Genomic DNA, 22,187 nt, shown 5'->3' with positions numbered 1-22,187 from the left:
ATTCACTTGAAGACGACCCACGACCAGGACGGTCTGTTGAGGTGACCATTCCGGAAACGATAGCGGAAGTCGAAAAATTAGTACTGGAAGATGCTCGGCTAAAGAAGAAACAGCTTGCAGAAATGGTTGGAGTATCAGATACAACCATTTTTAAAATTCTGCATGACCATCTTGGCATGACTAAGGTCAGCGCGCGGTGGGTGCCGAGAATGCTCACACCGCCTCAGAAACAACAGCGCGTTGAATGTTCCCCTGCGTTTTTGAACCTCTGTGGAGAAGATAAGGATATTGTACTGAATCGAATTGTTACTGAAGATGAAACTTGGGTTCACCATTATGAACCTGAGTCTAAACAAGACTCCATGCAGTGGCATAAAAAGGGTACAGCACCTCCTAAAAAGTTTAAGGTGTCACAATCGGCCGGCAAACTCATGGCGACAGTCTTTTGGGATGCAGAAGGAATTTTGTTAATAGATTACAAAGATAAAGGTGTCTCTATAACCGGAGAATATTACGCAACAATCTTGGAGCGGTTAAAAGAAGCCATCAAAGAAAAAAGACGAGGAAAATTATCCAGAGGTGTCCTGCTGTTGCACGACAATGCGCCCGTACACAAGAGCCGTATTGCACTGGCTGCCCTGCATAAGGTGGGCTTTGATATTTTAAATCACCCACCCTATAGTCCAGACCTGGCTCCCAGCGATTATTATCTCTTTCCAAAAATGAAAAAAGAGCTTCGTGGAAAGAAATTTTCTACAGACGAAGAAGTAAAGGACGCAATTTCCTCGTATTTTTCCGACAAGGACAAAAAATTTTTTTGTGAGGGTTTAAATAAGTTAATACAAAGATCTGAAAAAGAAAAATAATTTTGACATTTTATTTTCGCTCCTTGTCCCTCATTCCGCGAACTTAAAAACGTACCCTCGTACCATAGTCCAGTGTGTCCTACCTGTTGCAAAATGACTTTGCAACCGATATAATTCGTGAACCCACCAGCTATATTACGTGCCGGTCACCGTCACACCGCGTTCCTACGTTCGTAACTGTTCCAGTTCGCACCAGCCGGCCGCACTCTCACGGCCTTTCATTAGATTTGGATGAGAAAATCTTTGCACGTCAATGGAGAAAAGTGTTAAGACAAGAATGAAAATAGTAACCCAAAGTAAAGTTTACTTCTTTATTTAAAAGTTACATTATTGTATTAATTTAGAAATTCTATTTGACGTCAAATTAAAAATTAGTTTAGTCATTTCTGTCTACCAAAATAAATTTCTAAAAATCCTTACAAACTTAAAAAGAGACCTATCAGAAATTTTAAATATTTTTAGGTATATTTAGTTAAAAATTTTATGAACACTATTGCATCTTAAATAGGAAAATGCATCTCCGCTTTTACTATATGGTTACGGAGTCCTAAAAGTATTTATGTAGTGGAATAAGTGCTCAGCCTCTTTTTGCCCTACAACAGGGGTGATAAGACAAATACATATAATTCACGGACATTCCAAGTTAGTCCTTATGAGATTGCAACGCATTCCTTATCAACCACGGATAAGATTCCTATTTTTTGTTTACGACGGAATGCGACCACACATACCGCCGTCCTTCCCAGGGTCGCTTGCTGGACGGTTCGAGCTCCCACTCTTACCGCCCGCAACCCCGGAAGCCCCCTTTTAGTCGCCTCCTACGACAGGCAGGGGATACCGTAGCCCTATTCTAGTCCCGGAACTACAGGAACCTTAAATGTTACACCTATTACTTACATAACTAAATAAATAATACGTTAGAAAGAAACCTTACAACTTATCGTTTAATCAAACAAGATTCAGGTCTCACGCGGCGTCGGCACCATTTTCACAAGTCAGTGCTCAGTAATTCACTATTATTACAGTTTAACCACCAAGCGAGCGTATTTACATTGTATCCAGATAATCGGAGTTCAATAGATGTAAAACAGTACGGGCAAGGTCATCTTACACAATGATGAAAGAAACGTTGAGGACGCTTTCTGTTACCTCGGCGCGCCATGTGATCTTTTGTGGCTCATTGTTGATGAGAAATTTCTGACATTGAAGCTGTAAGGAGCTCTGATGTCGAAAATGATAAGCGACATTAATTGTTAATTAATAGTGGAAGGCATTAACATTTCCCCTGTTCCCCTCTATAGCTCTATCTCTAATGGCTTGCGAAGCTTGAAAATAATTCTGTAAAGAATCTAGTTTCAATTATCATTTGATTGATTATTTATTACCGATTACAATTTAATCAGATAATCAGTTGTCTGAATACGATAATCCTTTGATAGTTGTTAAATTTCTGTGTTTCGATAGCCATCAATATACACATTGTGTCTTTATTAGTAATATTTTAATAGTATGATTAACATAAAACTATAAGCAGAATGTAAACAATAAATTATCTGAGTACCTTTTTGTGTAATTAAAATTTTATTTCCGCTCGACTGCTTATTACCAACATGACTGTAACTATGGTAACACTTTATTTAAAAATTGTAAATTAATCTAGTGGTAATAACTGATTTTAGAATATCATAATTATATCTGAGTATGTAGCCATTCGCAAGGAATGGTGACAGTACATATCATGTATGATTCGCAAATCGCAAACAGGTAGGTGACTAAGGGTTCGTACATAAAACTGCGATGCGACGTCGCATCGCAAAAATCTGCGAGCTCCCTCGACGCATCGCAAGAACTTGCGAATTGATTCGCATCGCACAGTGGTTGTTGTTGTTGGTCACCCTGAGAGACGCTACGCCGCACGATATCGCATCGCAGCAATTCGCATCGCAATTGTCTGCGTTGCGAATTCGCATCGCGTCGCATCGCAGTTTTGTGTTCGAGCCCTAAGCCTAGTCAACTGCCTAGAGCCGTATTTCCTCCACAGATACACAAAAATAAAACCATAACATAACTGGTTTAAACAACTCCATTTGCCGATACATTGCCCAGTGAGTCATCTAGAAAGCATTGTATTGGTATTTGCCTATAAATCTATCCTGTTTGGATTTTTTATAAGATTACGCAGAACGAAGTATCGTTGGATAATAATTCGTCACGTCTATTATATAGTAGGTATGATGCCGACACGGTTTCGTGGTTAAGCTTGAAAACTGCGATAATTCGTACGATCTGGTAAAACATCTACTCAATTTGGCAGTTGATTTAACTTCTGATAGATTTTTTTCCTAAATGACTGGCAATTATTATTTTCAGTGTTCACGACGGTCGACACGACGATCAACGTAAAAATGTGGCGTTTTATGTAAGAAACAAACGAGCGTGCAACTGATTTGCGGCAAAGTATCTTTATTATCCTCTTTATTATCATTAAACCTCTAACCAAAAATAGAACAACATTTATATCAGAAATTACATATATATTGGCATTTTTGACGACTATAAATCTCTATCCTCATATAAGATTATGATTTCCACATCCTTGGAAACTAGTGCACTGACAGCATTGTGGATGAAACTTGGCCTATCAATCAGAAGGTCTGAGGTTCGAATACCAAGCACATATCTCTGATTTCTGAAAGATTTGTGTTAACAGAAATTAGTAACCACTTGCAGCCAATGTAAAAATTTTGATGAAACCTAGATTCCTAAGAGATATAAAAAAAAACCTTTCTCAAATTTATGTGAAGTCTACTCCCATTTCATACTTGGCCAGTATGGTGATCTATGGCTTAAACTCTTATTCTGAACAATGACTGGTGCCCAGCAGTCTGACAATGATCAGTTGACCACATCCCTTTAAGTTTAAAGTATAGCTTTTGCAACGCTATTTAAAGTAAGTTTGTAAAGCTAGTTTGAAGAGATTGCAGATAAATAACTAAGTTGAAAATGTACTTTAGCTCAAGCAATTACTTAGATTATTACTTTCTTATATTGGATAAACTTAAAGTTATATAATAAGAATGACGGTTTAGAAATGGAGCTATGCCTCCTTTGACCGGAATTTATAGAGAACTTGAACTTTTAATATTTCGTAAGCCTATACCTGTAATAATTGCCATTTTGTGCCACAATATTGTATAAATAGCTGATCTCTAATAATTTTATATTTAATTCCAATAAACCTGCAGGCTCATTTCATCCAATCCATAACGAAGAGAGAAGTGTTTAATATGCTATTAATACATTTAAAATGTAAACATGTTATTTCATAAGACAATTGTCCTTAAGTAATCAAATATAACATAATACACAAGGAATATATGACAAACAATATTTCATAACAATTATAGATTAATGATAGATGGTAGAATTAGTTTGGTTTGTCTGGGGGTTTTACCACCACCACACTTATTTCTAGGAAATAATTTTGTAAATAAGTTATTTTATATTTATAGTTTAATTTATTATTTTTAATTTTCTGTAAATTTAATTATAATTGTAAATATTTTTCAGTTAAGAAACGGTTGAAATTTTTACAATCCGATTACTACTACTATAACTGGTATTAAAATAAATAAAAATAAGAACCGTAAAAAAAAAATCTGGGATAAAAAATTAGTTATTAACTAGTTTTCTATTTCAGTGGAAACATATGTATAGAGGCTTACAAACATATAAGGCGACCATTCACTCCCTGTCCTCGGGAGCAGAAAACTGTTATTGGCTCAGGTAAAACCCCTGTTCAATACGGACATGCTAATAACTATACAGCCTCTAATTCAAAAATACTTTGAGAATAATTATTTAATATGAACAAACTATGTAATTATGAATATGTAGTTATAATACTGTTTCTTCACATTACTTTCAATAAAATATGATTTTCTTTTTTCTTTATTCTTGTTTGTTTATTTTCTAGGGTATTCAAGTATCGCTTCTTACCTATATTCAGTATTATCAATTAGAATTAGTATCACAATAAAATAATTAAACAAAGCAAAACAGAACTTTTTGTTTCTTTGAAAAACAAATGAATGAACTTACCAAAGCGATTTATAAGAAGGCTGGAATCATTTTCACTGATTTGAAACACTTTTAATTAAGTTTGGAAAGTAGAATATAAAAATCACTAACAGCGGCTCACAAAACACAACAAAACAATTTTACAAAACTTCAATTGACATTATGTTATGACGTGAAACAAGAAACAAGATTGATTTGATTTGAAGACGTCAACGATTTCTCTACCATATAATTATGACAGTGTCAGTGTCAAGTAATGACATTTCAACAATGTTTTCCGTTTCGTAATAGGCAAACATTTCATTTAGTCGCACTTTTTTAACATTTTAAGCAGCATAAGTTGTATTATGAAATAATTTTAGTCAACCTTAGATACTGAATTTTTATTGCGAGAAAAATCGCGCTAAAATAGTAAAAAATATTTAAATTGTTATGTGCGCTTGTTTTCGGTCAACAGCAGAGAGTAATAAAAGATAAACTATTTTAAATATGTCGTTAAAATAAAGTGTTTTGGGTAGGAGAGAAGTAAATATTAATTTTGAACATATTTGATAGAAGTTTTGCATTGTTAATTCTGGGATTTTATGAGTGACGGATATAATTTTGTTGGCCCTAAAATAAATAAAAAAAAACATTTTATAAGTTTGTTTACCATTACGTTGCTATGGAAACAATAGTTGTCAAATTTACTAATAGCTTACATTATTATAAAATGCAGTAATTTGATTGTTTTCAGAAAGAAAATTTAAAAGATGGTAATGGGAAACATAAGCCGTTGGCTAGACGTGGAAGTCGGTACTGATGACATTGATCTCAATACTCTGCCAAATAATTTAGCCCTTGTCGATCTTAACAATGATAATGAGTTCAAACTGGTTGTTGGAGACTTGGGCAAGGGCGAGGAAGGTCCCAAGTTAAAGGTACACACTTACCTTGTTATTATAATTTGTAATGGCAGTGGCAAAATCAATTTTTCTATATCAGTCATGATAGTGATAGTCATAGTAGTGATAGAGAATCGTTATGAAAACAAAAACCGACACTTTAAACATGTAACGTACTTCACTACCACAATTTAAAATCTAAAGATACCCTGTATAAGCTAAAATCTGCCTAGCTGTTTGAAACAGAACAGCAGAGAATGATACATACACATACATCTATACGCTCATTACCTTCTGCTGTTGTTAAATATAATAAAATCAAAAATACTTGTATCACTTATAAAATAATTTTCCTCAGGTATTCAAAGGCGCAATGCAAATCTATGATATGGTGCTCCCTGACTACCCCTTAGGTGTGGTCAGCTGTTACATGTCAGAGACAGTGCCCAGGTCTATCCCCATCGTAGCTGTGGCTTTCAGCTCCTGCATCTACGTTTACCGAAACATGAAACCATTCTACAAGTACTACTTGCCCACCGCTGATCTGAGTACCTGTGAGTTGGAGACATGGAGACAGGTTGGCAATTAGTTGCATAATTCAAAAATTTAATTTATGCCTTCATTTACAATCTTTCATGGTAGTTTACTACTGACATAGTTACAATTCTATGTACATTAGATATGTTGTGTAAAATTTACTGTGCAATGTAGAGTTTTCAATATATTTTATAGAACATAAAACATCAGTCAATAAAATTGTATTGAGTTATTAGAGTATATTCAGGTTGCTGAGGTGAATATGCTTATCAAATTTCAAAGATTTTTTTAAATTTAATTATCTAAGTGTAATTCATGAAATGACATTATAAGTGGAATTTTTGTGTGAAGTGAATGATGATTGATGAGATCTTTAATAGGTTTTTCTATCATTCCTTGCTCATGTTTTATACTACCATCCTTATATTTTTACTTCCAGCTCAATGATCCAGCTAACCACAAAGAAGAAACCATTAAAAGGCTCACAGCTAGTCTTAACTCAATCCCTCTAAAAGTATTGAGCAGCCAATCTAAAACCTTTTTCACAATGTCTGTAGACCAACAGTTGGAATACTTAGAAAATACAATAGATTTGCCAAAGAAACTCAATCCAGAAATAGCATGTATCACCACATTGAGAATTAGCTCTGTGGATAAGTATGCTGTCAGCTGTTTGGTGGTCGGTACTGAAGATGGAGAGATAATTGTGTTGGATCCTCAAAATTTTTCACCGATGTCTGTGGTGAGAATTTTTAAGATCTTTTATTTCAGATATGTAACTAGACTTACATAAAATTGCCATGTAAAGGTTTCTTATTTTAAATTGTATGTATTATTGTATCCCAAGTGTCTATAGTTAAAAATATATTAAATCATAATTTTTGTCTTACTTTACAATGTCAACATTTTTAAATCCAGGCACAGTTGTGTACAGTGAAGCGAACACCTTATCAGATGATTACAACAGGGCTTTACACTGTTGACTACAGAATTACAGTAGCCACAAGGTGCGAAGATGATTATACTAACAGCACATAATTTTGGCACCTACATTTTATAACAATTAATGTTGGGGCACTCAATATTTCTTTATGAGAATATTTTGTACGGAGTAATTAAATTCTAATGTCAGTTATTTTTAGATTTATGAACATAAGTTTATCAAGAAAATATTATGATGAGTACTCTAATTTTGTCAACAATTTACAGTTATGTCCAATTTGCAAAAACTAAGCACACTATGATAAAGCTTCTGCACATAAGCACAGACACCTTTAGTAGCCCATGAAAGTTCATTAATAATTTTAATATTCAAACAGGATTCTTAAATATTACAGGGAGAAGTCAGTGTGTCTTCTGAAAAGAAACTGGCAGGAAGGGAGACTGCTATTCACTACGGAAGAACACATCATCGCAATAGAAGTGATGACAACCGATAACAGTGTGATGGTGATTTGTGCTGATAATACCTTGGCCTGTTATAGCAAAAAGGTAAAACATATATTTTTGTTTTTAATAAAGTTAAAAAAGTATTAATTATGAAACATAAAAGATACAAAAGCACTGATTAAAATTATTAGTAAACTGAGTAAAAATATTAAAATTTAAATTCTCAAATATCCTGTGTGATGTCGATGACAGATGCAGTATTATGACTTAGGACTGAGGTGGAATACTTCATAAATACTTCACTTTTCATACCAAAAGCAGAATACTGCTACAATATGCTAAGAATAGGTGTAGACATTCTGCTGGAATTAAATTAAAAGAGAGGGATTAGTATATCTTTTCAAGTAGTCAAATCAATATTATCAGTCATCCATAGACCTTCGACTTATAAAGAATGTCTTATCTACACAAATTATTGATCATTTTCAGGGTAAGAAGCAATGGTGTCTGAACCTAGAGTATCGTCCAGTGGCTTTGACTCTGGTTCCTGTGCTGCAGCTGGGTGTCACGCTGACGGGCGTGGCGCTCGCCTCTGGGCATTTACATTTATATGATGGGCAGGCAAAACGAGACACTATCTTTGTAAGAGGTTAGTGAACACTGGAATGTTATTGCAAATTGTACTTCATCTACAACTTGTGAACAAAAATGCCTAATAGGTACATATTTTTTTAAAAGAAAGATGTGAGAACACAAAGACAATTTACATAAAGAGTGCAACTTAGTTGGCTCAAAGTGTGCTCTAATTGAAAGAGCTTGGATAAGCGTATATAAGAGTAAATGAAAAATGAGAAGAATACTATTAATTTTTGGAGTCAATTTCTGTTACATCAAAAACTACATACATTACTCTATGAATTCTATTTTTTCTTGGTATTTTTTTATTTAATTGAATTACCAAAATCTAAGTTGCCATCCATTTCCAGTTTAATTCCATTATGAATATTAGAGGTAAATACTTTTTTTTGTCTTTTGCAGATGTGGTGTCTGTGATGAAATTTGGTCAACTTGGGCAAGAGGAACATGTGTTTACAATTGTGACAGCTAGTGAGTAGCAAAAGAGATTTTTGTCAAATAATTTAAACACATCATTTGTATATAAACCCACCCTTCATTATTTATTTTATATTTTAGATGGCAACCTAATGCTGAAAATATTGAAGCGTACAGCTGATTTCAACGCGCACGCGGCTGGCGTGGATACGCCCACAAGTCAACTGGCGGCTAAACCCTGGCTCATACCGAAGAAGTCCAAACTATTCTTGGAGCAATCTATGAGGGAGAGGGAGAATGCTGCATGTAAGTGATGCTTTGTCATGGATATGCTGTTAAGTTAACTGTGTATAGGAGTAGCGGCCGTGCTTGCAGACCACCTGATTGTAAGTAGCTACTGCAATCTATCCGCAATCAACATCAGACAAGACCAGATTCCCATCTAAGATCAGACAAAGGTTCTCCTGAGGCTTAACTTAGAACGCCTCGGAAAACTATGTTTCTCTTACCCTTGAAACCAGAACACAGAGGCAGAATGAGGTGTGACGGTGGTGCGTCCGAAGTCTAGTCATATAGGGTTCTACTACCTTTAAAATAATAGAACTTTAAGGAATGGTATATTAGAAAACGTGGTAAATGGTAGAAATGGTATATTAGGCGTGTGTACTTATAAAGAGAGGTGGTGATCCTAATGGAATTTATTTCTTAATTTTTCAGCCATGCACGAAACATTCCAATACGACCTGAACAGACTGCGGCTGATGGCGGCCAAGACACTCCTGGAAGCGCACACGAAGTCGGACAACTCAGTGGGCGTCGGTGCTTTGGAGCCGATTCGATTAACTGCAGAGGTTTGTTCCTTTTCTGTCCTTATTTACTATATTAAGACTGGAGGATAGATCTTGTTCCTATTAATCAGCATTGGGCCATATTGGTGGACTATGCTTTAACCCTTTTTGAGGATGGTCCATGACGCTACGCTACTGGGTTGAAGATGACAGATATTTTATCTGAATCATTTCATTTACAGGTAGAAGGTCTGGGTCCCGTGTTCCGAGTGACTTTGATATTGGAAAACACGTCAGCAAACAAAGCAGTGATCGGCCTCTCCATTCTCTTTCATGTTCATACATCCAATTATAAAGTCTCCAAACCATACATAAAGGTAATTACTATGAAAACTTCTGTTGATCTGCTTGTGCTTTCTGCTATTGCATTAAAGGTTGTATATTTCTCCCCTTTCAGTAGGTGCATTTATCATTTATCAATAATAATAAACCTTTATATATATATTTCTTATGTGCGTGTGTATGTCACTGAACTCCTCCTAAACGACTGGACTGATTTTGATGAAATTTGTTGTGTGTGTGCAAGGGACTTGAGAATGGTTTAGATTCACAATTTAGTCCGTGGGAAAAGGTTATTTTAAATATTTTTTAATTCGTAAGTAGTTGTTGATTTTGGAATGTTTCACATTGGATTCGACCGACTTCGCTACCATCGCAGTTTCAAATATTCTATCTATTTTTCAAACCCGTAAGTGATAAGGGTTGTTCACCCTTAACATTTTTTTTATTTATATGGCAACACAACGTTTGCCGGGTCAGCTAGTGTACTATAATTTTTACATTTTCCAGTATTCAATGAAATTTACATTATTATAACATCTTTACACCAACTTTATATTACCAGGTGACGCTGTTACCTCCAGGTGGTAAACTGAAATTCCCAACAAAAATCGAAGAGGTATTCGAGGACAATGTTAACCCAGACATATTCTTCCGGACGGTAACGGGACAAGCCGGGGAGCGGGCGCTGGTGAAGATCCTGCTGCTGAAGGAGGGCAGGCTGAACCCCGTGCTCGCGGCCACGGTGCAGATGCCCCCGACCGACCCCATGATGGTGCCTTACGACAAGATACAACCTACAGCTGATTTTAGTCAGAATGATTAGGTCAATATATTAGACTATACTAAATATGTATCAATGATTTTAAATACAAAATCTTTAAGTGTTGTTTCTTAAAATTGAAAAATGTCAACCTACCAACTTCAAAACTCGGCAAGTATTTTAAATGCATATAGGTACACGATTATGCATTACTACAAATAAGATATTTGTAACCTTATATATAAAATTCTCGTGTCACAATGTTAGTAACCGTACTCCTCCGAACCGGCTTTACCGATTTTTACCAAATCATATATGCATATTCAGTAGGTCTGAGAATCTGCTACTATCTATTTTTTATACCCCTATGTGATAAGGGTTGTTCACAATTAACATTTTTTAATTATATGGCAACATAACGTTTGCCGGGTCATCTAGTCATATTATAAGAATAAGTAATAATGCTTTATTGCCACATTATTGCATTATTGTTATTACCGTGGAATAAATGCATATCAATTATATACAATCTTCGTTTTAATACTCATTAATACATGTTGGGTGGGTGCTGTAAAGGTGATTCCACACTCCCGCTCAAAGATAATAATACTCAGGCCAATTACGAAGCAAGCCTAATCTGTCGCTCTTATTACTTTAGTATAATAATAATGGGAATCGGTACACAGGACTGTAATGAATTGTAATCGATAGATTAGATATGATTGGAAACTTGGCGGCAAAAGCGGTAAAATACATTGTATATAAATGTTTTTAATAATAGGTTTTTAATTTGTCAAGGATATTTTATGATTATCTTTGATAATTATTTTCGATATTTTTATTGGTTCTTTAATAATTAACATTAACATTTTTATAATTAAAGTAGCATGTTTCCAACTAAATAATGGTAAATGGTCACTGTTGCCCATGATCATCTTGTAATCAACTCCATATAGATCTGGGGTTTCACCTGAAGTCAATCATAAATACTTCGCCACTCCTCTGGACTTAGGTGGTCGCCTGATATGGTTAGTGGAGATCCAATTCTGTCAAGAATAGGGGCGCCCACTGAACCAAAAAAGTAGAGAAATTGGCGATTTTCACACTCTTTATTATGAATACAGGAACTATTCCGATATTTTTTTTAATACTCCGATAATATATATTCCGAATAACGAGAACACATAATATACGAGAGCAAGTCACTGATAAATTGTTCCGTATCCATTCATTTTAACTTAACGAGCGTTTAAAACAAAATTATTTGTTTCAAGTACGTCCGCCGATTTCGCCGCCGCGCGTCATTTATTACAAGTAGTTACAACCGCTCGACTCATGCCGCGCCGCTCGCCGCACCGCCCGAAGCGGCGCTCGTAGCTGTGGCCAGCTTCATACACAGACCTGTATTTTGTACCCAAGTCATGTTCATACATTTGTTTTCGCCGCTCGACGTTCACCGCGCCGCTCGCCGCGCCGCTGTTGGCTGTGGCCAGGCGGTTAAGAATGCCAGTGGTATCTTTCCACTCAAACTACGGGCTCTACCATCTTTTATTTTTATAAAGTTAATATTTTACAGGCGACTGTGCTACTAGAAGCGGCTTTTCTTTTGTTAAATGTTGTATGGAAGTCATCGATCAATGTCGATGTGTAAGCACCTTAAGAAATCCACCACACGCTTATAAAATTGTACAACTGCACTATCTACTTTCAGATACCAGTATCTGATGGAAAAATACTATACATTTAATGGGATTAACTTGTCAGTTTAGGTCTTAAATATTATCGCAGAGGGAAAGGTTAATTTTCAAGTTAGGTACTTCTAAAATAGAAGTTGACTAATTCAGTAGGTTACACACATTGAATGCATACATTGAATAAAATAGCATTTTAATTTAAGTCTTGTACCTACATACAACAAAAAGTTAACCTTCAAAATGAAGTGTGTTTATATTAGATGTATGCATCGTATCCATAAATAGGTAAAATTCGCGCTACCTAATGTCCGAGCTCAATTTGATGTACACTTAACCAGTTCTAGTCTATATACCCATTTTTGAAATTTATGATAGTTTAGGAATTTGTAATGCTTTTAGAAAATCTAGCAAATCGGGGCCAATGAGCGTCATCGCCATTTACGTATTATATCGCACCGCCGATCATGAAGAATGCAGTTATCATGAAAATGGTCATATAACGCGAGTCGTTAGATGGAGTCGCATATACATTTTAAGAATTCTATCGTTAAATAGTAGGTACCTATAGCTACAGCTTATAGAATAATATACGTCTACCTTATTTAAAAAAAAAAAAAAACTTAAATGTTAACCATTTTATTACGACACGTAAACCTTAATAGAATACTGATAGATGTATAAACGACGTATATAATAATACGACGATACATATATGTAGTTTAAGTATATATAAGTGCATTAATACAGATATCGATATAAAATAAAAACAAGTCTATAGTAAGTACCTACCTACCTAATTGATAACGATTTCAATGTCACGGCGATAACATTGAAAGTGGATATTTTGACCTCTAATGCAATTGCACTTAAAACCATTGTTTTATGCGTCATCGAATATGCATCTCCTTTTTACTCTTATAGGGAGAGCAAATCCTTGAAAATTTCAGGGGCTGGTCATTTTCACTTAACAACACGTGTTCGTCGGCCTCTAGTCGGAAAACGTCGTAATGAAAAATGATATAATAACTAATAAATAGCATTGGTATTGAAGTGATAGATGTCTATGGACCAGTAACCGTTCAACCTTTCCCTAAGTTAATGGCTAATATTGAAGTATGCGTGATAGAGGATATCAGCAGTACTCCCACAGACCTGTATTTTGTACCCAATAGGTTTGTGAGTACGCATGCTAGGTTATACGTTGATGAAAGCTATGATTAGTTATCTTATAGTAAAAACACAAAATAAAAACTAAAGGTAATAAGCGTAAAAACTGAAAACATTTACGGTCTTATTCATAAAAAGTTATAGCACACTTATAACGTTGCTATAGTACGATTGTCAAAAAGTGTTATTCATAAACGTATTTTATGGCGCATCCACACATGCCGACGGCTTATGCCGCCGGGTTTCAGACCGCCTTGCCGCTGAATGCAGGCCGCCGGCTTTACCGGCGGTTGCCGGCGGCCTGCAGATGCGGTTGCAATTTTCGCAGTAGTGTTGTGACTTTCGTCGAAGTTAGTCGTGTACGTAGGATTGAAAGATGTTGGACTATGATATAGTTGCGTGTATCGCAAGTGTAGTGTTGTATGTTATTATTCGTAAAAAGAACCGCAAAATCAAACGAAGATATTGGGTCAGACCAAGTCTACGAAATAAGCCTAATGTGTCCCTGATACTTGAAGATTTTAGAAAGGATGACATAAACCGAAGAAATATTCGTTCGAAATTTAACACTTTTCTAAGGATCTCTAGTGAAGAATTTGAAATATTACTGAATTTAACTGGACCCATGATATCAAAAACTGACACCCGCTGGAGAAATGCTGTGTCAGCTTCCGATCGACTAGCAATTACTTTGAGATACCTGGCTACAGGAGACTCTTATTTTTCACTCGGTACGCTGTTTAAAGTGTCTCCACAAGTTATTTCTTTAATAATTCCAGATGTTTGTCAAGCGTTGGTATCTACATTATCCAATTATTTAAGGGTAAGTACAAATATCCGTAACACATTAGGTAGTTAGAAACTGAACCTTCCTAAGTAACATATCTATTCCTAGTCGAATTATAATATCTATGATTTTATACTGTACCTGGAATTTTACACACATTTTACATACATATAACTAGAACTACACACACAAATATCACAAACAATTTTATTTTACAGATGCCGAATACACAGGAAGAATGGCTATCAGTGGCTCGGAGTTTCATGCAGAAATGGAATGTACCTAATTGCGTAGGTGCCCTCGATGGGAAACATATACGTATTTCATGTCCAATTAATAGCGGTTCGGAGTTTTTTAATTATAAGTCATATTTCAGTATTGTTTTGCTAGCTTTAATCGATGCCAATTATAACTTTTTATACGTGGACATTGGATGTCAGGGCAGAATATCTGATGGTGGAGTTCTACGCAATTCAACTTTATTTCATATGATACGAGATGGAACTTTAAGTCTGCCACAAGCGATTCCATTACAAGGGAGAAATACACCTGTACCTTTTTATTTCATCGGTGATGATGCTTTCCCCATCTCACAGAATATAATAAAACCATTTTCTGGATATCATGCAAAAGGATCACCTGAGAGGGTTTTTAATTATAGAATTAGTCGCGGGCGCATGGTTGTAGAAGACGCGTTTGGCATTTTATCTAATAAATTCAGAATTTTACATTCACGCATTGGCTTACAAAATGAGAAAGCAAAACTTGTCGTGATGGCTTGTGTGCATCTGCATAATTTTATGAAGAGAAATGAAAGAACTACTGATGGAGTTTTGAACGAAGAGCAACAAAATATTCCGCAGATCGCTCTAAATGTAGAACCGAGTGTAATTAGAAATGAGCTAAAATGTTATTTTCTATCGGAACAAGGTCAGCTTCCTTGGCAATATCAAATATAATGGTTTAAAGAAATAAAATATGATTATTCAAATAATTGTTTTATTTAGGAATCAGAAACATTTATCAATAATTTTAAGCTTTTATTAAAATAAAATAATTCAACTGAAAATATTTAAACATTGATTTTAATCTATAACACTATTTTCGGTTAAATTATTTTCCAAGACTTGTAACAGACTGTCACTTGTGTTGACATCTGGGCTATTTTGCATTTCATAGTTTGATTGAACAGAGTAAGAGCGCGAAGTTGAGGGCGATGGTGACATTGCTGACGTTGTAGGTTGGCCTGTGAAGTATCCTGGACGAACATTTTGATAACTAAGAGGCTGAGTAGTATTATTGGTATCAAAATTCATCGGACCCATTCTCATTTCTGCTTCATAGACAATATTCTGGATTTGATGTTGTACTGTACACATCGTGTAATGATCCATCTTCCTCAACTTGCTACTTATATAGTCTGCAAATATAGCAGCATCATCGCGTTGCCTTGCATTAGATGTAATCTCCCTCAGTAATTGCAAAGCTTCATCAACTTCAGGATCTCCCTCTATGTTTCGCTTTCGTGACCTCCTTGTCGAAGGTAGCGTAGTCTGGGGAGTGATATTAACTTGAGAAGACTGAAAATAAAAAGGAAATCTTATAAATAATTGCAAACAAGCTTTAACATTATGTTTTGAAATATCCAATCAGTATGTAAATATTTAATAAAAACCGGCCAAGTGCGAGTTGGACTCGCCCACGAAGGGTTCCGTACCATTATCTATGAAAAATGAACGTATCTATTACCTACAACTAGCCAAAATACAAACATTTTTCGGCAACAAAAAATAACTTTGTTTTTCATACAAATATATGAATAACAAAGTTATAATTTGCGATTTCACACGTTTATTGTATGGGGACCCCCTTAATATTTTTTTATTTTTATTTTTAGTATTTGTTGTTATAGCGGCAACGGAAATACATCATTTGTGAAAATTTCAGCTTTCTAGCTATCACGGTTTATGAGATACAGCCTGGAGACAGACAGACAGACAGACGGACAGACAGACAGACAGACAGACAGACAGACAGACAGACAGTGGAGATTTAGTAATAGGGTCCCGTTTTACCCTTTGGGTACGGAACCCTAAAAACCAAGCTTATAAACATTACATGTATACAGTCACCATTGATGACGCCTATACCTACACTCTTGATGAGCGCTTATTCCCGAATACTTCGCTTTCGGTGAGCGTTTTGCCGACTGCATAAGGTTCAAATACGAGAGTATGCTCGTCCGCTCTCCGTGGTATTATATATTGTTACCGGGTTGTAGGTAGTAGGTATCTAATATTAATACGCGAGAAAAAATCTTTGTAAAATACATATTTCATTAAGTAATATTTTCGTAAATAGGGGTTACGAAAATATTACTTAATGAAATATGTATTTTAAATTAATTATGGTCGAATTTAGATCAATGGGCGACCAACTAGTCTACTTGATTATAAAAATTTGATGGGTACTTACAATAGGTGCGTGGCTGTTCAGAGTCGGTACCGGTGCATTCTTGTCACTAAGAAATGATAACGCCTTATAAGCAAACCATTTCGGCAATTGAACATCTTCCCGTCCAGATCCACTCCTTTTAGATTCTTCATATTTGCGTTTTTCTCGAAAATAATGGCTGGATAAATTCTTCAGTTTTCTCTCAATTTCTGATGATGCTATGTTGAACACAGAAGCAATATCCCTAATAGCATCATTTCTTTTGTTGCGATTCTTGAAATCCATATGCCTTGGGTTCCACAATGGTTCATTTTCTTGATACTTTTCTATTAATAAAAGTACTGCACTATCATCCCAGTTAAATTCTGTCATTTCGTTATTTACTTCTATGAAATTATACGACAACACTACCACTCCGTATCGAAGCCGCAAGCAAACTGCCGCCGGCAACCAAAAGCCGCGCGTGCCGCGGCTGAGATGCGGCAAATGCCGGCGGCACGGCCGCCGGCCATACCGCCGGCCGTGCCGCCGGGCATGTGTGGATGCGCCATTATAGAGGCCAGAACCCTACTATAACAGTGCTATAAGACAAAGATGGCGGACTCTCATCAGCTGATTAGTGATTATTAACCTAATTTGACAATATGTTTTGAATAAATTTTAAATGGCAATGTCCGTTTTGTATATAAACTTGAAATAATTTATTTAAATATCCGATAAATAACATTTTTATATCACTATTTCAAATTACAATGCAAATTTTACAAAGCTTAGATATTATTAATAATCTAGAAAACCGTCCATTTCGAAGAACATTGCACCAAAGAGTGATCCGTTTTCTTTAAACGACGAAGACTTTCGGAAGCGTTATCGCTTTAATAAATCGACAGTAAATTTGATAATTGATCTCGTACGTAATGATCGTAAATTAGATCGCAGAGATCCTGGTACACCTTCTGAAATACAATGTTTACTGCCATAAGATATTGCGAATGTTTACAAAACGAAACTTAACAAAACATTTATATCCAACCAATTTTCACTCCTTTATCTTTTAACAACTTTTGCTTAATATCCTATTTTAACAAATAAAAATTTTTTAAATTCGCGGTATTTACAAATACAATGACACTGACATGTTATTTGGTTTTATTGACAACGCATAGACAAGAATGTCAAGACAGAATATTTTTTTAGTACGAAATAATGTCATTTAATGGTGTTTATCTATGGATATTTGTCAATTTGTTCGCCGAACTTCACTATAATGGCAACATTTTCATTTATAGTTGACTTTAGCGACACATTAGTTAAAGCGGCTACACACGACCCTAAAATCACTGGCGATATCGCGATAGTGAAATCGGGACTGAATCGGCGATAAAATTGTCTCTACTCTACACACGTCCTTGCCTGTCAGTACGTAACCGACCGTGCTACAGACTGCTCGTTTTTCCGAAATGCAGCCGACGCTCTCAAAACAGCAGAAAATAGGAATTGTCTTGGCACTTACTACGGTGCCACCTAACCAGAGACGAAAAAGGAGGATCTGGGTTAAAAACTGGTTAATGAAACGCCATGAATTGAGCCACATGAATGTCATGAGACATTTAGAAGCAGATGATTTCAGAAACTTTTTAAGAATGGATATTGAGTGTTTTGAAGAGCTCCTCAATATGGTGACACCATTTATACAGAAACAGGATACCGTAATGCGAGAATCCATAAGTCCGAGAGAACGACTTACAGTTACTTTACGTTTCCTAGCAACTGGACAAAGCTATGAAGATTTGAAATTCAGTGCCATAATATCGCCGCAACTTATGTCAACAATGATTCCAGAGACATGTTGTGCTATCTATAATTGTTTGAAACACTTTATTAAGGTAAGTAGACTTAATTCTTATAGAATAATTAAAACATCCATTTAAAAGTTTTATTTTATTTATTTATATTAAGCAAAAACATACAAGGTATTTAATACTATTTATTTTATTTTTTATTAAAGATCAAAAAGTCCTTCATGTCTGAGCCAGTTCCTCTTTGAACTGTTGTGTCACTTGTACAGTTTGGAAATTCAGTGGTAAGATCTATGTCGGTCGACGATGAATGTGTCGCGTTGGTTGGATTTACGTATTCAGAAGAAGGTTGTTCAAATGTATATTGTGGGATAGACTGTAGAAATGGTTGTACAGTGGAGTTATACTCTGGAGATGCTTGAGGGAATTGTGACATCATATGATGTTGGGGTGGTTGAGGAGAAGGTTGTACCGTATGCTGTGGAGGTGTTTGAGGGGATTGTGGTATAATAAATTGTGTAGATGATTGAGGGGACGGGTGTATCGCATATTGTGGAGATGGTTGAGGAGACGGTTGTGCCAGATATTGTTGACATGGCTGCGGTGATGAATTTGTCACCGAAGAGCCAGAGGAATAATGATAGTAGCGATGTGGAATGCGAGGATGTAATACTGTGTGTTGTGGAGATAAAGTGATACTAGATTCGTCTGTCAATTTGCCAAGTTTTCCGTAAAATAGGGAATCATTGATAATTTTTTGGGCAATCACTTGTTGATGGGTACTCAGGTTTTTTAATTGAACGCCTATTGACTTTCCTATTATCTCCCAATCATCATCTTGTCGAGTCATCAGTGTCTGAGCAGCATCCAGCAGTTTTTCTTGTTTACTTTGTATGGACATTTTCTGCTTCCTGGGCTGTGAACTTTTTCCAGAGTCCGCGGGCCCCTCTTTATCATATATTTCTGTATTTATAATTTGTGTCGATGATGTCGATGCTGATATATCTGGTGACGTAACGTTCCCTTTACTTTCTGTTTCAGATGCCTGCAACGCAAAGTGAATGGAAAGATAATGCTAAAATGTTTGAAGACAAGTGGCAATTCGATCACTGTGTTGGTGCAATAGATGGGAAACATATATCCATAGAAAAGCCACCGAGGAGTGGCACGTTATTCTATAACTATAAAGGCTTTTTTAGTACAGTTCTGTTCGCCGTAGTAAATGCAAATTATGAGTTTATGTATATACATACTGGCATTAACGGAAGCGTCTCTGATGGCGGTGTCATAACTCATACATCACTGTATAATAAATTAATGACAGATAAGTTACATCTACCACCATCGTGTACGTTACAGGGCACAAATATTTCAGTGCCCTACACGTTTTTGGGAGACTCAGCATTCGGCATTAATAGACACATTATGAAGCCATACCCATTTAAGAACATAACTCACGAGAAAAGGATTTTCAACTACAGATTATCACGAGCAAGGAGAGTAGTTGAAAACGCGTTTGGAATTTTAGCAGCACGTTTTAGGATATTTCGTCAAAGAATAAGTGTGCACATTGATAATGTCGACAAAATTGTGCTCGCTTGTTGTGCCTTACATAATTATTTAAGAACAAAGTCAAAAAATTATATCACAAAAACATGTGTCGATGCTGAAAATATCAATGATTCTACTTTTCGTTATGGTGACTGGCGGGAAGAAACCACAGGACTTGTATCTCTAGCGCAAATCAGTGAAAAAGAGCGCAATAATGAAGGCAACAACGTGCGAAATAAATTTACAACTTATTTCAATGGACACGGCAGAGTTTCTTTTCAGGAGGATATGTTGAGAGTAGTTCCTACATAAATTTAGTGTGTATGTGTATCTGACAAATAAAACATTAGTTTATAAATTGCATATATTTTTTTCTTACCTCATCCAAAGTATCCGTTCCAGGTCGGCATGGCTCCGTCGTCCCCTCTAGGAATTGGAAGAGGGGGTAATACCATAAGGCTGGTACATAGATGTCATTGGACCCCGATCCTGTTTGCTTGGAAGCATTCACCTGAAACACGTGAATTGAGATGTGCCAAAAAGCGTGAGCTTAAAGTAGGTAGCTCTATTTAAGAGCGTATAACCCTCTTTTGGCGGGAAAATGAGAAAAAGACAAATATCTCGTGATTGAGAAGGAATTTTAGCAAAGTGCTCTATTCATCGACTGGGTAATTGTATTTACATTGTTTTAATACATTTTACAAAGTTTTATAATATTAAATGAAGCAACAAAACGAAAAAAAAAGCAATTTTTCATTTCCTTCTCAATCACGAGATATTTGTCTTTTTCTCATTTTCCCGCCAAAAGAGGGTTATAGGCTCATAATATTCTACATGATCTTACCTTCTTCAGCTCTCTTCCATACGTAGTACGCATATTCTCAAGTTTTTTCTTGAAGTCAGCCAGCGACGTATCTCTGCCGATCTCTTCATTAAAAATTTGCACTAGCATTTTGAATGCCTCCTGTCTCATGTCGCGGTTGAAATAGTCTTTTTGTTTTTTGTCCCACAAATATGGTAAATCTTTAAATAAATCAATGACTTTTGTCCACGCTTCTCGCTCATTTTCCTTCGCCATATTTTCGAAATAAAAAATAGTAGCCGTAAGCATGTCGTAACGCCCGCGGCGACAATAGTAACCGCAAGCACGTCGTATCGCTGCAGCGCTCGAGCGCAGACTGCGCAAAAATCAGTCCTGATTTCGCTACACACGTCCTGACAACGCTCCCTGAGCCGATAATCGTCCCTGAATCGTGAGCTCGCCCGTAGCGATTTAGGGACGAAAAAAATCGGGTACGATTTGCCTACACACTAGGCGATTTATGATACGATCTAGGGTCCTCCCCACCACTGTCGCGATATTGCTAGTGATTTTAGGGTCGTGTGTAGCCGCTTTTATAGGAGGTTTATGGAACGTTTATGAATAAGCAATTTTATAGAACGTTTTATAAGCTTATCGAACACTTTAACTAATGAGTGCTTAAAACCTTCTATAAGCATTTTTTATGAATAAGACCGTTAAACTGCAAGGCAAAGATAAATAAATGAATAAATAACGCTTTCTACTATTCTACATCATAGTCTCCACTCTAGGATATTTCCTGTGTCGTGCCTTGAACGCACACAAAGATGAAAACGCAAACACCCAGACCCAGATAACAAGTTTTAATTCATCATTTAGGTATCTGTCGGGCCGGTGAACAAACCCGGAACCTTTTGCATGTCAGACCGATATGGTAACCGCTCCGCCACGTACGTCGTAATAGTGCAATGATGTAATCGCTGTAGAACTTTTAAAATGAAACTAAGTAAAGGTCATATAAATGTCATATAAATGTTGCAGTGTTACAATTATTGCTAAAGTTATTTAGGTAAATAAGGAACTGTGTCTTGATGGTGAAGATTATTGAGTAATAACTGTAATAAAGATATCGAATAGGATTCGTAACTATCGTTGATAAGTCTTTAGTATCGTTTGTAGGCGCTGATAAGCGTGATTAAGTCTTTATGATTGATGAAATAAATAATATTTTAAG

At 35.9% G+C, this 22,187-nt stretch overlaps 2 protein-coding genes and 1 long non-coding RNA gene across 3 annotated transcripts; 2 read left to right on the top strand and 1 right to left on the bottom strand.

The window, feature by feature from the left end:
• Positions 1 to 5,580: 5,580 nt before the first annotated feature.
• Positions 5,581 to 11,203, top strand: BBS1 (Bardet-Biedl syndrome 1). The gene is made up of 11 exons (XM_073088009.1): positions 5,581 to 5,866; positions 6,189 to 6,407; positions 6,807 to 7,109; positions 7,286 to 7,374; positions 7,705 to 7,858; positions 8,246 to 8,405; positions 8,795 to 8,863; positions 8,951 to 9,115; positions 9,527 to 9,660; positions 9,840 to 9,974; positions 10,502 to 11,203. The coding sequence occupies exons 1-11, from the start codon at positions 5,699 to 5,701 to the stop codon at positions 10,760 to 10,762; spliced, it is 1,857 nt and encodes a 618-aa protein (XP_072944110.1). The 5' UTR covers positions 5,581 to 5,698; the 3' UTR covers positions 10,763 to 11,203.
• A 2,562-nt stretch (positions 11,204 to 13,765) lies between these two features.
• On the top strand, positions 13,766 to 15,341 carry LOC140753399 (uncharacterized). The gene is made up of 2 exons (XR_012103560.1): positions 13,766 to 14,383; positions 14,566 to 15,341. It is a non-coding gene; the product is annotated as an uncharacterized LOC140753399 (long non-coding RNA).
• A 3,386-nt stretch (positions 15,342 to 18,727) lies between these two features.
• Positions 18,728 to 21,545, bottom strand: LOC140753234 (uncharacterized). The gene is made up of 3 exons (XM_073087708.1): positions 20,996 to 21,545; positions 20,531 to 20,662; positions 18,728 to 19,645 (listed from the first exon to the last, which is right to left on the bottom strand). Exons 1-3 carry the CDS (start codon positions 21,260 to 21,262, stop codon positions 18,794 to 18,796), a joined length of 1,251 nt encoding a protein of 416 aa, XP_072943809.1. The 5' UTR covers positions 21,263 to 21,545; the 3' UTR covers positions 18,728 to 18,793.
• Positions 21,546 to 22,187: the final 642 nt, after the last annotated feature.

The sequence above is a fragment of the Epargyreus clarus genome, unplaced genomic scaffold (assembly GCF_041222505.1).
Source record: "Epargyreus clarus isolate Ecla_fem2 unplaced genomic scaffold, WU_Ecla_fem_2.2 ptg000026l, whole genome shotgun sequence".
Classification (NCBI taxonomy): Eukaryota; Metazoa; Arthropoda; class Insecta; order Lepidoptera; family Hesperiidae; genus Epargyreus; species Epargyreus clarus.
The sequence above is the reverse complement of the archived record's forward strand: the minus strand, read 5'-3'. Positions and strand labels throughout refer to the sequence as shown.

Bases quoted from the DNA above. Each gene is read 5' to 3' on its own strand.
- BBS1 (XM_073088009.1), top strand. From the start codon at position 5,699: ATGGTAATGGGAAACATAAGCCGTTGGCTAGACGTGGAAGTCGGTACT. The intron at 5,867-6,188 runs GTACACACTTAC...AATTTTCCTCAG, and splicing joins AGGAAGGTCCCAAGTTAAAG to GTATTCAAAGGCGCAATGCA. The intron at 9,116-9,526 runs GTAAGTGATGCT...TTAATTTTTCAG, and splicing joins GGAGAGGGAGAATGCTGCAT to CCATGCACGAAACATTCCAA.
- LOC140753234 (XM_073087708.1), bottom strand. From the start codon at position 21,262: ATGCTTACGGCTACTATTTTTTATTTCGAAAATATGGCGAAGGAAAAT. The intron at 20,663-20,995 runs GTAAGATCATGT...CACGTGTTTCAG, and splicing joins ATGGAAGAGAGCTGAAGAAG to GTGAATGCTTCCAAGCAAAC. The intron at 19,646-20,530 runs GTAAGAAAAAAA...TTTGCGTTGCAG, and splicing joins GAACGGATACTTTGGATGAG to GCATCTGAAACAGAAAGTAA.